The sequence below is a fragment of the Mesoplodon bidens genome, assembly GCF_964165515.1.
Source record: "Mesoplodon bidens genome assembly, chromosome: 1".
NCBI classification, from domain to species: Eukaryota; Metazoa; Chordata; class Mammalia; order Artiodactyla; family Ziphiidae; genus Mesoplodon; species Mesoplodon bidens.
The window spans coordinates 197,757,904-197,774,874 of record NC_138176.1 but is presented as its reverse complement, the minus strand read 5'-3'; the positions used below and the strand labels follow the sequence as shown (position 1 = coordinate 197,774,874).

At 37.7% G+C, this 16,971-nt stretch overlaps 1 protein-coding gene across 1 annotated transcript in view; it reads right to left on the bottom strand.

Annotated features, from left to right (window-relative positions):
* Positions 1 to 945: 945 nt before the first annotated feature.
* GLRB (glycine receptor beta) overlaps positions 946 to 16,971 on the bottom strand; it is a 75,446-nt gene continuing 59,420 nt past the window's right edge. Inside the window, exons 9-10 of the mRNA XM_081239948.1 lie at positions 13,758 to 14,050; positions 946 to 3,402 (exon numbers count right to left, since the gene is read on the bottom strand). Coding sequence (XP_081096074.1) covers positions 3,106 to 3,402; positions 13,758 to 14,050 — 590 coding nt within the window. The 3' untranslated portion in view covers positions 946 to 3,105. The remainder of the gene's footprint in view (positions 3,403 to 13,757; positions 14,051 to 16,971) is intronic.

Genomic DNA, 16,971 nt, shown 5'->3' with positions numbered 1-16,971 from the left:
CACGTCTGGCATCCACTTCATGGAAATATACGCATGTGTGCACAAAAATATTTAGTGCAATGCTATTTTGTATTAGAAAAGAAAAACAATCAAAATTCATGTTTAAAAAGAAGCTAAATTCAGGCACATTCATGCTATAGAATAATAGGAGTCAAAAGATTTATCAGCATCCAATATATCCTCACATAGAAAGAGCTCCAAAATATAGTAGATGAAAAATAAGTAAATTGCAAAACCATACATATGGTAAAATCCCATTTACGTTAAATCTCATTAAGTTATCTTTTATATTTAAAAGGTAGATAGAGGTTGTAGATGCTTAGAGGTCACTGTGGTGACCTCTGGGAAAAGAGAAAGGTTTGAAGATAGAAGGTTATGACAACGTTAAGGGCTTACTTATTTTATTATTATTTTTATTTTTATTTTTATTTTTTTATTTTTGGTGTGTGGTATGCGGGCCTCTCACTGTTGTGGCCTCTCCCGTTGCGGAGCACAGGCTCCGGATGCGCAGGCCCAGCGGCCATGGCTCACGGGCCCAGCCGCTCCGCGGCATATGGGATCCTCCCAGACCGGGGCACGAACCCGTATCCCCTGCATCGGCAGGCGGACTCTCAACCACTGCGCCACCAGGGAGGCCCAGGGCTTACTTATTTTAGACACACCTGTTTTTCTAATACATCGAGATATTCACGTATTACTTATGCCATTACAAAATAAACATCACAAAGTAAGTTTGTAGACTGCTGTAATTGTCTGATGCATGGGAAAGGGAAACTGAATTAGGTGGTGTCCGCAGAAATGGAGAAGCAGTGGTTGGTGTAAGGGGGGAAATTTTAGGACTTGGAACTTGACAGGTATACCATGTGACAAAGGAAGGCAGATGGCCCATGGGGGACTGGAATAGTGATGGCTTTACTGGAAACAGAAAATAAGAGAAGTGGCTGATTTGTAAGGAGAAGATCTTTTTTATTTTGGAAACATGGAATTTGCGATACTGACATCAGGTAAATATACTGCAAGTTTCCTAGAAAGACATAATATTTAAAGTACACAGATCAGAACTTCCCTGGGGTTAAGTGACTAAATTCTCAAGATAACAATAGAAAGCAACTGTTAGTGGACACCGATTGTACTTCCTTATGATCATTGTGTAATGTTCCATTTGTAGTTATATATACACACTTAATCCTGCGATAGCTATTTATATATATTTGGGTATTAAAATGGATCTTAAGAGGCTACAATATTATATTACAGAAAGGAATTCATTCACATTATTTTCAAGAAATAAATTCTTATAGAATGAGAACTGTCTTCCATTTCATACATTTCCCACTTTAAACTCTATATCTAAATCAAACTCCCTAAAATGAATGAAATTTGCAAGAATGAAGAACAGAGATCACAAGCAAATATAATTATTATAACTACAAATTTAAATGGTCTAAGTATTATTCAAGACGCTTTTTCCTCTCGGAGTTTGAGATGTTATTATCCAGGTCCTAGAAGGATGTTGAAGTCCACCAATAGGGTGACTTGTGGCATTTTTAAAATGATTCAGATGACTATGCTTTTGCAACTAGAGGGTGCTGAAGGACCACAGAGGACTAGTTATATCTCATCTTTTAAAGATTTAGTAATCAGTGATTCTTTTACAAATTAAAGTCTTCAATAAAATAACATTCAATTATAGATGGCAATTTGCATAAACAATATGTAAACACATTTTATTATTGAATTGACAATCCAAACCCTCAACTGCTGCAAACTCTCCAAATAATGTAAATATACTTATTTGCTCTCATGTTTATGTTACATGGATCACTGATAGTCCTAGTATCAGCTATGGAGAAATAAAAAGGTACATTGGCTCTGATATTACTAGGAAATACAAGTCTTATAGACCAGAAAGTACCTATTTGCAAGTTGGAATAAGACCAAAGCAAGTAAATCCAAGTAGCCTGGACTTTTAGCAAGAAAGAAAATACAAATGGAGGTGAGACCTAACTAAGTAATCATTGACTTAACCTTTAAATGTCTTGCAACAAAATCAAACACTATTCAAATAAGAAAAAAAGAAATTCAGGAAAATAATTTAATTTTACTTTAAAATATGTGAGCATTTTAATAAAATAAAGAAGTTAAAATCCTCTATTTATGTATTTTTCTTCCCAACTCAAGTTACTTCTAGTAACAAGGTATTTTCCTCTTGGTTTCTTACAAATAGTATGAAATCACATATTCATTACTATATTCCAATTTAAAATATTTATGACTCTTTTTAAGGCACAATGATTTTGTATACTCTGTATCAACAAAATAAAATCCATGAAAATATATCTAGGTTTTAAAGTGGACTAAATAGAATTTCTTTTATCAGAAATATTTAATCAATATATCTACTTTTATTTTTATTTTATGAGAAACCAGAATTCAGCACGAATTTAGTAAATCTAGATTTCCCTTTGTTTCAAAAATGCTTACTGGGTTTTATTATCTGGCATTTGACAACACAGGCACACTTTAAAATGAGCTGCTTTTACAAATTAGGAATTTGTTTGAACTTTATTTCTCCACAGAGCTCATGTAGTTAGAGTTGATATACTTCTACTTATAAAGTTATACCATATGTAATATACTTTTGCTTTATCTATGATAATACCATCTAAAATTGTACAAGAATAAGATGCCTTTCTCTGAAAGTTACAAGGAAAGGGATTTGAAACACTACATACATTGCGATGATGACATAACAGGGTGCAGAGTTCACCCCATTTTATTATCAGAATTATTGGAATATTTTGCAATTTACACTAACTGGAGAGAAATGTTCGGATTCTATTTTACATAGTATGCTTATCCTTCATTTATTCCTAAAGGAATTATGTTTGCTTTACATAAATACATCATGATTAGAGCACAGACGTAACAAGATCATGCTGCCATTCCACATGATGAAGGTGCCATATTTGTATTACACTCCAATGGCATCCAAAATGCAATATATTGCTATGAAAATGCAAAGAATGTTCACAGATTCGCATTAATGAACGAGGTTGTTCACAATGCAATGGGACTTGACTTTATACAAATGGAAAAGGTTTATCATAAATATATAGACCAGTAGATAACGTTGAAGAATAAGAAGCAGAAAGGAAACAACGCTCTTGCATAAAGATCGATCCTCTTCGCTGCCGTCGGAATAACGGGTTTGGCAGGAGGCGGCTTCTTGTTGTTCTTGGCCTGGGATTTCCCAAGTCCGTTGTTGACCTCAATGGGTTTTCCATAGCAGTCATAATTGGACAATTCAAAATCTCTCGGTAAGCTTCCCACAATGCTGAAGTCGTTAGATCTCAGATCAGACTTGGATGTACAAACCTTTTTGCATCTGGTCTCTCCAACCTGAGAATAAAAATTAAAGACAGGATATTTAGAATTTGTCTATTTATAAAACGTCTTCAAAAATATATTTTAAAAATCTGATGGTTTATTCAGTTGACTATTATGTCTTTTTGTCAAACAGAAATAATAGTCAACTGATTAAACCACGGAATTACCTGAACATATAGGGCTCTAAAATGTTGCCTATATAACAAGGCTTATGTCATGGAATAAACTTTTGTTAGGTGATTTTATGTTAAGGGATCAAGGTGCAAATCATCATTTATCTTAGGTGCTCCCAGGCTTGTGAGAGTTATCAGTTGAAAGACTGACCAATAAATGAAAATCCAACATTAGCAGAGCATACAGAATGCAAACGTCTTCTGGTACCTCTGACCTTTGATTTCCCCAGGGATCCTATTTCCAAATTGGGTTGTTTATAAAAGGCTGAGGCATTTATCCCTGAAATGAGACAGACTGTGTCTCTAAATCACACTCACAAGTAAGAACTAAAAATGGTCACAATGATCATGAACCAAAGATTGACCAACGAAAGGCATTCCTCACTGGTTGCCTGAAGATGAATTAGCCAGAGAACCCAAACTCAGAAAATCCAAAGAAACTGTGAATATTTCAGCCAGATCATATGCTGCAGAGACTCTTCAGTTGATCATCTCTGAATTATTAAATTTGACTCAATTCCCTACAATATACAAAATAATTATTTCACACTGAACTCTCTCTGGCCGTCAGAAAAGCTCTTGGAAAAGACAGGGGTATAGGGCTGACCAGTGGCTTAAGGAAAGGCCACAGAAGGGGGAGTCCATGATTTCACTGCTTAATCTTCCACTGTTCTTATTCCTGACCTTTGTGATTCACCTTGGAAATCTTCACTAAAATATTTACTGTTTTACCAAAAAAGGAAACCATGTCATTGTACACTATCAGTACACTCTAGTTTTTGCCTTAGTTAGAATAATGCATTGACTAATTATGTGGATTCTATTCACATTTACTAGATTATGCCTGGGTAAAAATGATGCTTAATGTAAGATGTAATACAAATCATTCCCCAGCAGCCCTTCAGGTACCAGGACGGTATCCTTTACCCGAACAAACACTGAGGCATATTTTCTGGGCAAAAGCCACATGGCAGTGCTCAGAGGTGGATAGCGAAGATAACCAATATACACTGAGTGAAAAAACAAATGAAAATGTGTTACCACATCCTCTGGCTTTATACATTTAGGTTGTTTCCTTTTTTTTTTTTTTTCAGTTTTGAACAAGTGCTGGTAATGTTATTTTTTTAAGCTGATCTATGAATGTTGGCTTTATTATTATATCTTTATACCACATAGATATTTGTACAATCCTGGTGGGTAAGAACTTTTGAAAAAGATGTTTATGTAAATATAATTGTACAAAATTACACAAGAAAATGTTGATAAGTAGGAATGGGGATTGAGGCACTAGAATTTCATCCTTTCTGAATGTTTTATAGGTTAAAAAAATGTGAATCACCAACATATTAAAATATTTAGAAAGTGTCAATTTAGTTCCGTCCTGGTTTGATGGGACTTGGAGCTAAAGGAGGCCAGCCAGAAGAAAGAGGATTACCGTTCCCTATTTTTTAATGTACAATCCCAGCTTCCCCATGGTGAGAACCCAGTAGACCTTAAAGAGGAATTATATCCTGATGGAGCCACCATTGGTCCAGGCTCTGGTCCACATCAATTTAACACAGTGTCTAGGAAAATATCTGGCAAAAAATAGGGACTGATCAATGGAATGAGACAGAACAAATCTAGCAATGGGAATCTAAGTTATTTAAATGTGACTTTGGGAAATCGTTCATGTATATATTATATATATGTATATATATATATATATATATATATATATATATATATATATAACAAATTATGAAAACGTATATTTAAAATTTACTTCCAGGCCTTTTATTTAAATTCCCCAATTTGAAATCTTAAAAGGCCACTTTCAGCAAGCAGTCTGTCACCTAAGCTCTGTCTCCACACACACACACACACACACACACACACATGTTCACACTCACATACCCTCCTGGTAAGTGTCCCAGACAGAAGACCGCATTTGAAGCTCTGGTTTTCCAGGACTGTTTGACGAATGGGTAAGTCTCAGTGTGTGTCAGCGAACTTGTGTAAAGACTCAATCACAAACTTGATTGGAAGAGAAGTTGGGAATAGCCTCTCCATATCAAACCTTTGTACTATTCTCAGACTCTCAGAGCAGCCTGCAAACTCTGGGACTCTGTGGGTGTCCCAGGCTCTTTCTCACTTTAGAATCCTCTGCTCCAAGAGCACTAACTGTGCTTTAGAATCATGTATCAAAACAAAGGAGGACTCTGGCTTCTGACAGCAACTCAGGAAGCATGATTCCTACCAGTTCTTTTTACTTTTGCACAAAGAAGGTCATACATATTTACTACAGAAATACATTTACTCTGAACCGTATTTTATTCATGGCTTTAGGGGAAGTTTCAGTATCTATAAGTAACTGGACAAGTAGCCCAATTTATATGATATTATAATCTAAGTCATACATATTAACACTTCAAATTTTCTAGTGTTTTGTTTACATAAACAAATTCTTAGATTCTGCCAGGAACTTTAATCATTATAGAATTGTACCTACACAGCTCATTCAAAATGTAGACGTAGAATGTTACATTTATTCCCAGAGATTGTTTAAATATAGGAAATACTTAAGGGAAGAATAATTACTTCAATGTTGAAGTGATAACAGGAAAAAGCACTCCAAAAACTTCAGTTTGGTTACACTAAATGCTTAATCATTTAGTTTATTGAACACTCTTCTATAAACGTATTTGCAGATTCTTATATTTGAAATGAGAGGTGTGTGTGTGTGTGTGTGTGTGTGTGTTGGTGAAGAGTACGTCTACTGCAGAAGTAATTTTTAATGACGTGTCAGAGCTGAATAAGCAATAAAATTAGGTTCCCTACTGAGAAGGCCTCTAGTTGCTTAAACAGCTCATAATTCATTACCTCATTTGCTGGTCTCTTCTTCTGCTCATCAGAGACTTTACACAAACACAACTTTCTTTAGTTAATACTCTCCACACATCATTATCAAATCAAACATGTACAAGAGAGTACAAAGAGTTTACAATATAAATACTATTTTAAACAATTATAATATCGCAGGCAGAGGGATTAAATGAGCTACTTATAAGTAAGACAGTAACCCTACTCAACACATTCTTAAAAGTGATCTTGGTTCTACAAATCTCCAATTTGTACTTTCCTCATTTTTCCTCATATGAATATGTGTCTCATTTACTTTCATCATATAAACTTGTCACTTCTGAAAATTACTGGTAGCAAAAATGAGGTACTACCATAATCAGGCTGTCAAGGATAAAAAATGATGAAGATAAGAACTTCCAAAGGCTTCAAACTGTAGCCTCTAAGATTTTCTTTGTGGTCCTTTCCAGCGTGAATCTGCACACAGGTAAAAGCAAATCACCAGAGGTAATATTTCTGGGCCAGAAGACTTAGGTGTGATTTCACGGTGGTAAAGGTATCCTCTAAAGATGATAAAAATATGCTCAGAAGGGAATAATCTCTATATATTTTACCAAATTTAAATCAATCCTTATTTTAAAAAACATATTACCATAAAGAAACAACAATCTCATTCATGCTGCATGAACTGCAACTCTGGCTCACCTGTAAGATACTAAGTGTTGAAAATAGGGTGATATTAACAACAACGTAGGACCTCAACTGTTTTTATTGAATAAAAATAGAAATATATGAGTGAACAAACAAATTAGTAAACAAAATATTAGCAATGTTGGAGGAAGTACCAGATTTGGAGAAGGGAGAAATCGAGAGAATTATGTATGTATGACGGCAAATTTATGTCTGCAGGCAGAATCATGAAAACCTCACACTCAAAGGTAGATTAAATTACCCTTCAGCTTTCTTATACTTTTTAAAACCTTTCCTTTTGTTAGCAGCACAACATAATTTTAAAATTCAGCATCAAAATTTTTCTACAATTCAAATTTCACTGTGCTTCCATTAATTATTATTGTTATTCTGTTTAAAAATAAGTGGCATATACCCTGATTGAAATTACCTAGTGAAAATCTGCATTTTGAAAAGCAAAATACACTGGAACTAGTGTATTTTGAAACCAAAACTATAACTATATTTTACATTAGCAAAATCAATAAATTAAATAGGGAACAATTTTTAAATTTTCTTTTTCATATTTTTTTCATGTATAAATGTGTAACCTTCTGAATTTATCAACCTTACAAATTTGCTATAAGTTGGATGTGTCTATTAAAGCTGTTATTTTTGGACTCATTCTCATTTTGAAGCCTGTCTCAGGATACAAATATTACATAGGTACCTTTGCACGTTAGAAATTTCATTTTGTAAGAAATAAAAGTAACTTAAATTTATTTCTGGAGATGAAAATCTCTGGTCAACTTTTAAACTCTAGAACATTATTCTATGACATTTGTAGCAAAATGTCCTAGTAGTTTCAGAATCCAGGCATATATGCTTATGCTAAAAACATAGAGATTAAAAACATAGAATTTTTGAAATACGTTGAACTTTTATTCATTGGGTAATTATTTTAAAGCTTGAAAGCCAAATTTAAGATAATTCAGTCTAATATCCTGGATCCTACTTATCTTTTATACCTATGTTCATAAGTCATCCTGGTATGTTCCCTAGTACTCTGAAAATCTGAATCTGAAGAGTCTCCTTCCATCAGGACCCCTTTTCATGGAATTGAGAACTAAAATGTTGCTGCCATATATCAGTTAACAAAGGATGTTGCAGCCATTGAGCCATCACATTACAGCCACCCTGATGGTGAGCGCTGAGGGAACTCAGGAAGGGGAAGGAAACAAGGAATGTCCACCATCTAGCAGTCATCAGACTGCAGCCCCACCAATGATGCACCCCAAGGAGACTCAGGATGAGAAAGCACAGGACACAAGCCCAGGTAGCTGAGGTGCACATCAAAGGAATGATTTCAGTGAGCCCAGACTCTTGCATCTTCCCATACATAGAAAAACGCTAAACTCATTAACTTGAGATAGCTTTTTTTTTAAGTAACAGTAATCTTTTATTCCAACTACCTGGTCTTTGTTGCAAAAATTCCTCTATATACTGGCTCCCCCCCCCGCCTCATCAGAGCAGCTCTCTCATGGTTACCCGAGATGCTGCCTCCCGGGCTTGATGTCCTAAGAATGTCCCCCAAATAAAACATAATTCTCAACTTTTAGGTTGTGCATTTTTCCAGTCGACAGAATATATTAAGGTTCCGGGATCATGTGGTGTTCTATGTCCCTGGTGCTTTCTGTAGCTCGCCAGGCTCCAGGACACCCCAGATGATGGGGCTGATTGTGACACTACTAGAAATCAGGCACCTACTCTGCAGCACAGATTTGTTTTCAGTCTCCAGGTCTCTTAACCAGGGGGAAGGGGATCAGTGGGCTGGAAACACGAGTAAGGGGGGAAATGACGGAGAGATGTAAATGGAGGGGTTGACAGAGCCAAAAAGTCAAAGAGTGAACATCACCCTGGGATGTAAGTCTCAGGTATTTCTCCTTCCATTCCTGGCCTGGAGAAACAAGTGTATGTTTTAGAAGGAAAACCCAAGCTTCTCACAAAGAAGTACCATTTCTTTGATATGCTGGGGCTTGCTTTTGATCAGTTCTTACCTCTTCCAGGTACTATTTGGTGGCTTTGATGGGAACAGAGAAGAAAATAAAATACTGGGAAAGAGGATCATGATCTTTTTAAAGGGTGTGTTCCTGGGGCAGGAGGGCAGTAAATCTGAACTGGCCCAACAGGTAGAATGGTTGCATCATTAACAGAAGTGTTAAGAGCAGTCCAATGATACGTCTCTACTTAATCATTACATGCAGGAGGCAGGGTGCACGTACAAGGAGGATGCTGAGGGGCCTTGAAAGAACATGGGGCCCTTCTGCTCCCAGGAAGATAAACAAGGCACACCTTGGACATCAGAAAAAACAAGCACAAGGCTGTGCAATGTGGAGAAAAGGAAGCAGGTCAGCTGAAGACCTTCAGGGCCGAGGAAGGGCACAGTGGTAAGTTCTTGCATTTCCTTCTGGCTTCAGATGTCCCAGCTTTGGAACTGAAAATGCCAAGGGGTGCAGACAAGAATAGCCCCAATAACAGCCCTCTTCTTCTAGACAAAGGACCAAGGAAGGGGTAACTTGGCAAGACAGAAACCTTTCAGACAGAAATCTCTCTACTGCAGCCCAGCATCACAGGAACAACTGTGGCCACACCCCAGGCCAAGGACTGGGCAGGGAGCTGCATATCTGCCTTCCAGATGCTGTAACAGGTGCCCAGCCATCCCTGAAGTTAACTGGAGGAGGCCAAACAGGGAGCTGGCCTTCCATCCCTGGGGACAAGCCACAAGGCCCTGCTCCCAGGGGAGCTGTGGGTGTTGGTAGGGACCGTGCAGGCAGGACTGCCACCCCATCCAACAGCAAGCTCCAAGCTGCTCCCCATCTCCAGGCGTACTGAGGCACCCCATGTCAGGCAGGCCACATAGGGACCAAGGATGCCTGATGCCACCAGGCAGGAATGGGAGCTCCCACCTCACTGTGTGAGGGGCCTGGACTTCATGTCCACCTGGCAGCAAGGAGGGAGCAGCCTTCCTTCTCCTGGACAAACATCCAGAGAAGGCAGCAAAAACAGAAAGTTTAGACAAGATGCAGTATGTCATCACGTAATATGAACTGTCTAGGTGGCAACAGAAAAATCACTCATGGTACAAAGAACTGGGGAAGATCTCAGAATACTATCAATAGAGACCAACACCAAGATGAAATGTGTTAGAATTATCCAAGAAAAGTTTTAAAGCAGCACGGCAAAATCAGCAATTATGAACATGCTTGGAGTAAATGAGAAATGGAAAGCCTGAGAAAAGGAGTACAAAATCCCAGCAGAGAGACAGAGAGAAGGAAGGACGGAAGGAAGGAGGGAAGGAAGGAAGGAAGGGAGGATGGGAAGAAGGGAGGGAGGGAAGGAGGAAGGAAGGAAGGAGGGAGGGAAGGAAGGAGGGAAGGAAGGAGAGAAGAAGAGAGGGAGGGAGGAAGGAAGGAAGGAAGGGAGGGAGGGAGGGAGGAAGCGAGGGAAAAAGGGAGGGAGGGAGGGAGGAAGGAAGGAAAGAAGGAAAGAAGGAAGGAGGGAAGGAAGGAGGGAAGGAAGGAGGGAGGGAAAGAAAAAATAAAGTAAAAAAGGAGAAACCAAATGAAAATTTTATAACTGAAAAATGCATTTAATCAAAACATTAATCTCCATGGATAGGCTCAACAGGAAGAGGAGGGGGTGAGGAAAGAAACCTGTGAACTAAAGGTGTAACAGGAGAAATTACCCAACCTGAACAACAGAGAACTTACTAGAAAAATGAGCAGAGCCTCGGTGGTGATGTGTGGGCCTGTAACAGAGAATCTAACATCTGTGTCATCACAGTCCTAGAAGGATGGAGGAAAGGTACTCAAAGAAATAACAGCTGAAAACTTCTTCCATTTGGCAAGAAGCATAAGCCTGCATTTTTTTTAACAACCTGAACAAATCCCAAACTAAAAAATCCACTCCAAAATACATAATTAAACTTCTGAACATTAAAGGAAAAAAAAAAAAAAGAAAGAAAGAAAAAAAAAATCTTGAAAGCAGCCAGAGAAAAATGACATTTTACCTAAAGGAGAAAAACAGTGTGAATGAAGCAGAGTTCTTCTCAGAAGCCACAGAGGCCGGAAGGAATGGGCACAATACTTTTTAGGTGCCAAAAGAAAAGAACTTTCAACCGAGGATCCTATTCCCAGTGAAAACATCCTTTGGGAATGAAGGGAAACCAAGACATTCCCAGGTGAAGGACAACCAGGAGGATCTGTTACCAGCAGAGCTACCCAAAATAATGGACAAAGGCAATTCTCTAAAAGGAAACAAACACTAAAAGATAGAACCTTGGAATATCAGAATGGAAGAAAGATCAAAGTAAACAAAAATAGGCACAAATACAATAAACTTTCCTTGTCTCTTGGAGTTTTCCAAATTATGTTTGACAGTGAAGCAAAAAGTGTAACATTTTCTAATTAGGTTCTAAGAAGTATTTACAATAATTTTGTCATGTGAAGAGGAAAGCAAAAGGTGTTAAAGGCAGGTAGCATTTCTACACATCACACAAAGTGGCAACAGAGTGACATCAGGAGACTGTGATAAAGTCGTGTGTATATAATGGGACACCTGGAGCAGCCTCCAAGCAAGAGAGTGACATTCTTACAAACAATACAGAAAACTCAAAATGTCATTCTAGAAGCTGTTCAAGCAGTCCACATGGAAGAAGGAGAAAGAAGAAAGAGATTAAAAATAGAACAAATAGGACACAAAATATGCACCCTGAGAAAACCATAATTCAAAAAGACACATGCATCCAATGTTCATTGCAGCACTATTTACAATAGCCATGTCATGGAAGCAACCTAAGTGACCATCAACAGATGAATGGATAAAGAAGATGTGGCACATATATACAATGGAATTTTACTCAGCCATAAGAAGGAACGAAACTGGGTCATTTGTAGAGATATGGATGGACCCAGAGTCTGTCATACAGAGTGAAGTAAGTCAGAAAGAGAAAAACAAATATTAATGCCTCTATGTGGAATATAGAAAAATGGTAGAGATGAACCTATTTGCAGGGCAGGAATAAAGATGCAGATGTAGAGAATGGGCATGTGGACATGGGGGGTGGGGGATGAATTGGGAGATTGAGATGGACATATACACACTACCACGTGTAAAACAGATAGCTAGTGGGAACCTGCTGTAGAGCACAGCAAGCTCAGCTCAGTGCTCTGTGATGACCTAGATGGGTGGGACAGGGGTGGAGAGGGGAGGCCCAAAAGGGAGGGGATATACATATACATACAGCTGATTCACTTCGTTGTACAGCAGAAACTAACACAACATTGTAAAGCAACTATACCCCAATAAAAAATAATAATAAAATTTAAAAAATAAATAAAAATAAAGTAGACTGAAGCCCTAAATATATCAATAAGTTCATTAAATTTAAATGATCTAAATATACAAATTAAAACATGAGAATGAGAGATAAGATTAAATGCCATCAACCAATGATATGTTGCCTACAAGAAACTCACTTCACATGGAATGATATAGACACGTTACATGGAAAAGGATGGAAAGAGATATGCCAAAGACATGATTTCTTTAAGGCCATGATAGCTTTGCATTAATGGATATTTTATACATATCCTTCATGAAGAGGATTAGTGTATAAAGAGCTCTAGGGCTGGAGGATCCTCCTTACAAGGTAGCAACAAAGTATTTGCAGGGAGTCTTGGCTGTGGGCTCAGAAAATGAGATGAATGACTCAAAAGAATAAAAAAACAAAGACCTGCAGACAGCACCACGTAAGAACAGTTTGCTTGCCTTTGTCTCTAAAAACGTGTCTAACGTTCTAGGAGTTGGTAGGAGTGGCAGTCAGCAAATGGACATGGTCTGGGGCCAGATGTAGGCAAGGTTTCCAAGGCTGTAAGATGATCTGGACCTGTTAGTCTCTTGTGGAACTTACCATGCTACATTCAGTGGAAATGGTCCCCTGGCCTAGGGTCTTCTCAACTAGAAGTCATCAAGTACAGGCATGCTGGGGTGAGTGGACAACTGTCCTTAATCCATGACGTGGTCTGTGGCTCCAGGATTTATCAGTACCTGAATCTAGAGGCATGGTCCGCTATTCTTAGACCCATCACCAAGTGACAAGGCAAGGTTATGGGTTTTAACTGTTCAGTTCTTCTCTAGCTACTCACTCTGTGCTGGACAAATCCCAAACCATGGGCATAGTTTCCCTATGAGCCAGGCACCCAATAAAGAAGTAGTCTGCCTGACATGAGCATTGTGAAGCTCTCCAAATTGATGGGGAATGGGTGGGAGATTGAATCAAGAATGTGGGTCCCATAAGCCTTCAACCCCCCAGCCATTCATGATGGTTTGTCAAATGAGAAAGAGTAGGAAGGTCTGTCATTTGGTCAAGGCTTCCACATTCAATGGTGACCATCAAAGCAAAGGAACTGAAGCATCCTTAATTTCCATGGAAAGTTCTCCAGTAATTTAATAAAGTGTCGATTTTTTTCTCAGTTAGTATTGGACCTAAATGTTTTCTATTCTTTTCCAAAAGCTAGGTTGTGCTTAGTCCCTTTGCATCTGTGAGAGAAAAATGAGTGAGAACCAATTCTACCAAACCTTTAAACCCGCAGAATGCACTTTGCTGGCCGACGTCATCCTTACCTGTAAAGTGCTGATGTGAACAGGTGTGCCCGTGCCATTCACAGTGTTTTTCTTAGCTGCACTCCCCCCCTTCCCATCTGCTTGCTCAGCCTTGGCAATCCTGGCTTTTTCTGCTTCAACTCTCTTGGGGTTGTTGAGCATCACCTGGACGACCGCGTACTCCACCAGGGACGCAAAGCCGAAGAGCAGACACGCGATGAGCCACACATCCAAAGCCTTCACGTAGGACACCTTGGGAAGTTCCGCAGCCAGGGTTGTGCACTCAGAGGCCAAGCTGAGCACTGAGAAGATTCCTGCAGGACAGAAACAGGAATTCAATTTGCTTCTTACTCCCGTGAAATGTTCTACAATCACTGCTCTTTGATGAAATCCCCCTCCAATAACTTTCAATGCCCCTCAGGTCCCCTTAAAACCCAAAGAGTAGAAGAAATGCCACGTACTTGCTTCTTATGTAAGAATTATAGAATATGGGTGGTATGTGTGTAAACACTTAACATTTGAAAAAATAAATTTTTATTTTTTATTACCCTAATAATGAAAGATGTACTTGGTTCTCTTTGCTCTTGCGTTGGGAATACGGGAAACACTATATTAGTATCAATAATCATTTAAAACATTGAAAAATATATATTCCACCAGTTGCATCATTTCAGAGGCTCCTGAAAGGAGTGGAGTTTTGAGGATATTTTTTTTTTAATATTGAAGAACTAAGAGACTCTCTCCTAGAAAGAAAAGCTTTTAATAAAATATAACTTCTGCAGACTGAAACAATATTACATATATATATATATATATATATATATATATATATATATATATATATATATATATATATATATATATATATATTACTATTATATTGTAATTATCCTCTATCCTGAAGAAAACTAATTAACAGGACTATGTTTTAAAAGTTAATATAGGTTTTAACATTTTCTAACCTGGAAGTGAAAAGTAACATAAAAATCCAAGATCTTTTCAAACATTGCCCTAAACTCAGTTAATTATACCTATGGGCATTAATTTAGCAAATCATCTTTGCAAGTTATTTTTTTATTCTTATTCAAATGTTATGTCAACTTATCAATCAAAAGCAAGCCTTGAAGTAGCATATATTGACACCATTCTCTGTGTTTCCATAGCATTTCATGCTCATCAATAACACAGAATGTATCAAATTGTAGTAAATTTAGTAGTATACCTGAATCTTTATCCTGATATATTAGCAGCTTTATGAATGAAATGGAGAATAGTGCCAGATTATAGAAGGCCTTCAAAGTCCTAGAGCAGATCTTTTATCATATTTGGTAGAGAAATGACATTATCAAGAGAATATTTCAATAACATCACTCTTCTAGGGATAAAAAAATAAACCGAGAAAGAAAACTATAGGAGATGCAGAAACAAAGAATAAGAAAATGAAGGATAGGATGGATGTGAAAGGATTTTGGAGAAAACATTTTTTAAATCTTGATTACTGTTTAAAGGAAGAAGGAAAAGATTGAGACAAACTTCTAAACAGAATGACTGGGAAAATACCCATGAAATATAGGAAGAGGAGAATATAGAAAAGATGTGACTTTGGAAGGAAAACACCGAGTTAGGCCAGATAAAGGCCGAGAAACAAAGAACTGGTGACCACGACTCAGCACAGGGCACCCAGGAACTTCTTGAAGGACAGATTGGCCAGTATCGTTCAGGGGAGGTTGTGGTGGAAAGGGAGGGGACTCCGGAGAGGCTCAGGCATCAGAAAAAGGGGGTCAAAGGAGCAGAGAAAGATTCGGAATAATAGGATATTAATGGTCATTTGGGAGATATTTATAATCCCAGGCATTAAGTTAAAAACCATGGTGACCAATTCCAATAAGATCTGTATCATTTCGAAGATGTAAGAATGGAAACGGAGATCAGTTGAGAAGGAAGAGAATGTGGACCTCACTGTGTGACTTGTCTTCAGAAAATCATATTAAAATAGGAAACATCCACTTGCTTTTTTATCCTAAAATAAGAAATCTGAGCAAATATTTCTCTGGACAAATATTTCAGCCTTATCTTAACATGGCCTTCAGATGAGATTACTTCATTGTTTAAATAATTTATAGTGAAATGCTGCCTGAATTTTACTACATTATGAACCAATAAAAGAAATGTGAAACCCATCATTCATAAAAATGGGGATATTTATAATTTCAATATTGTGTATATTATCCCCATTTAATGGAACACCTCTCTAATAAATTCCAGGACTTCTTGGTATAATCTTTCTATAACATGTTTAAAACATATAGTCCTTATTTGTCATTTGTTACTTTCTCTCCCTAATGCAAAAACAAACCAAGTCTAGATTTCAAATCAGGGCATATGTCATAAAATTGATATCAACTCTGATAAATAGGCGTGGGGTCTACATCTACTAAAAGTTATGGCTAACAAATAATATAAATCAAAGTACTAATAAATTAGCTACATAAAAATGTTAACCTGAATAAAAACTTCTATAAAGAATTCAGGGTGAAGATAAAGTTGTTCAGCTCATCAATATGCAGAAAGAACTTTATAGTGATAAAATCCTTATTTAAGAGACCACTGTTGATAGTGAACTCCCATTGACTATGGGATGTCCAGAGATTTATCGTTCAGACAATCTCAGAGGAAACATCTGAAAAATAATTCTTTAATAGCATACACTCTAGCAATCTATTGCCTAAAAGAGGAATACCAAAACCTAGAAGACTGAAAAAGGAAAGCAAGAAAAAGGGTGAAAAAAGAAAAGGAAAAGAAAGGGGAGGTAGGGATAGTATTTTTTTTTGTATTTATTTATTTATTTTTCTTTTTCTTTTGGCTGTGTTGGGTCTTTGTTGCAGCACGCAGGCTTCTCTCTAGTTGTGGCGTGCAGCTTTTCTCTTTCTAGTTGTCTCATGCAGGATCCAGAGCATGTGGGCTCTGTAGTTTGTGGCATGCAAGCTCAGTAGTTGTGGGGTGTGGGCTTAGTTGCCCCGCCACACATGGGATCTCAGTTCCCCAACTAGGGATCAAACCCACCTCCCCTGCATTGCAAGGCAGATTCTTTACCACTGGACCACCAGGGAAGTCCCGGTAGTACTTTTTATTAACAACAAATAGAACCAACAGAGCAAGTCAAGGAGAAATTGTGCACAACAGCTACTGTCTAAACCTGAAATCATCTTTATCCCATACTGAGACAAACTACACT